The sequence below is a fragment of the Entamoeba invadens genome (genome assembly GCF_000330505.1).
Source record: "Entamoeba invadens IP1 unplaced genomic scaffold scaff_1105074726269, whole genome shotgun sequence".
Classification (NCBI taxonomy): Eukaryota; Evosea; order Mastigamoebida; family Endamoebidae; genus Entamoeba; species Entamoeba invadens.
The window spans coordinates 1,418-3,384 of record NW_004443715.1 but is presented as its reverse complement, the minus strand read 5'-3'; the positions used below and the strand labels follow the sequence as shown (position 1 = coordinate 3,384).

At 33.5% G+C, this 1,967-nt stretch overlaps 1 protein-coding gene across 1 annotated transcript; it reads right to left on the bottom strand.

The window, feature by feature from the left end:
- Positions 1-125: 125 nt before the first annotated feature.
- On the bottom strand, positions 126-1,718 carry EIN_476870 (hypothetical protein; the record flags this gene model as incomplete). The annotated part of the gene is made up of 1 exon (XM_004261114.1): positions 126-1,718. The coding sequence occupies one exon, from the start codon at positions 1,716-1,718 to the stop codon at positions 126-128; it is 1,593 nt and encodes a 530-aa protein (XP_004261162.1).
- Positions 1,719-1,967: the final 249 nt, after the last annotated feature.

The window sequence follows — 1,967 nt, the reverse complement described above, 5'->3', positions numbered from 1 at the left end:
GCTTTGCATGTTTTTCACCAGTAAAGTAATTGTCTGGGCATTTGTCTTTCACACATTCTTTCATGTCTTCAACAAAGAAATATTTGTCTGCACAAGTCTTACATGTTTTATCATCTTCACACGTTTTACAGAAAATGTATACATTTTATACATTTCTTGCCAGTTGTGTCTTTTGAATAACCATTTGGACATTCTGTACCACTCTGGCATTTTCCAGTGTCCAATAATAGAATATCATTATCAGGGCATTCAGTACACTTTCCTGCTTCAACACACCTTTTGCATGATTGTTCACACTCGGTACACACTTTGTTTGCTGAGTAGAATTTGTCTGGACATGTGTCGACACATTTGGTTTTATCTTTGATCAAATTGCCTTTGGAACATTTGGTGCACTCTTTCTGAGAAGTACATTTCCCACAATTTGTAATCGATTCAGAACAAGCTTTGCACTCATTTCTATCAACATAATAAGAATCTGTCGTACAAGAAGTACAAGCATCTTTAGTGCACACTTTGCAATTGCTACCACACTTGACACACTTTTTGGCTGTTTCCTCTTTGTAATAGCCAGCTGGACATGTTGAATCTGTTGTGCATTTTTTTGTGTCTTCAATTAAAAAATGATTATCTTTACATTCAATGCATTCCAAATCGGCTCCACATGTTTTGCATTTTTCATCTTTACATTTATTACACATAAATTCTGTCGTATCTTTGTAATAACCATCAGAACAAGTTTGTTTGCAAGTATCTTCTTCTAAGTATTTACTTATGACACATTTTTGGCATTTTTCTTTTGTGCAAATTCTGCAATCGGTATGTGTTTTAATGCACTCGGTCATATCAATTTCACAGTAATAATTGTTACCATCAACACTCATTTTCTTTGAATCACAATCAACACATTTAAGAGCTTTTTCCGTTTTAGCAGCTGGTTGAGGTGGGTTTTCATCTGGAATTTTCGTGGATATATCAACACATTGAAGTGTGGTGCAATTAGCTTTAAGTGCAATAAGACCCCCAAAGGTTCCAGCTGTATATGAATCAGTCACAAAAACCTTCAATTTATTATTGATTGGAGTTGTAGGATCTGGGAGAGTAGTTGGTTGAACTGTTCCGTGAAAAAAGAGATTGTTTTGTGATGCAAGTGAATCGAGAAGTTTTGTTAGTGGCGCATAAAAATTGACTGACAGAAGTTTCACACACCCATTGAAAGCGTCTTTCTGGACAGTGGCGACGTTTTCTGTTCCTGTCACATCGGCGAGTTTCGAACATCCTTTGAAAGCAGATTCTGGTATTTCTGCCAATCCAGTTAAATCTATTTTGGTCAAAGCTACGTCTCCCTCAAAAGCACTAGTTCCCAACGACTGAATACCAGAGTTTGCAGTGAATGATACAAGCTTGGTTGCACCTTTGAAAGCATTTTTCCCAATAACTAGTTTATCTGTTCCTTCGAATACAAAACTTGTTATATCCATATTGTCTTGAAAAGCATCTTCGCAGAGTGCCATAGCATCTTCTTTCGTTATTTTTACGTCATCTTTGCATTTTGCTTCGCCACTTCCATCTTTGATACATTTTTTAGCTTCATCTTTAACATAACATGAAGTCGTCGAAAGAACAGAGAGTACTAAAGAAAGAAAGATTATTGAATACATTTGAATGAATAAACAAAGTTGAGTGTGTTTAAAAGAGGTATAAATCGTTTCAAACATTTGTCGTTGAGTGCACCTTCGAATGTTTTTGAATGATGAATTGACTTCTCATCTAATATATTATTTAAAAATATAGTTTTTATTGTATGTTTCAAATATAAATATTATTTTTCTGTAATAAAAGTTTTAGTTTTTATAAATCTGAATAAAATTTCACATAAATATATTTATTTAAACAGAAATGATATTTTTAAATATCATTAAAAGTTACAATTACTCTTGGTTCGTAATTAAGAAAAAATTATGTTT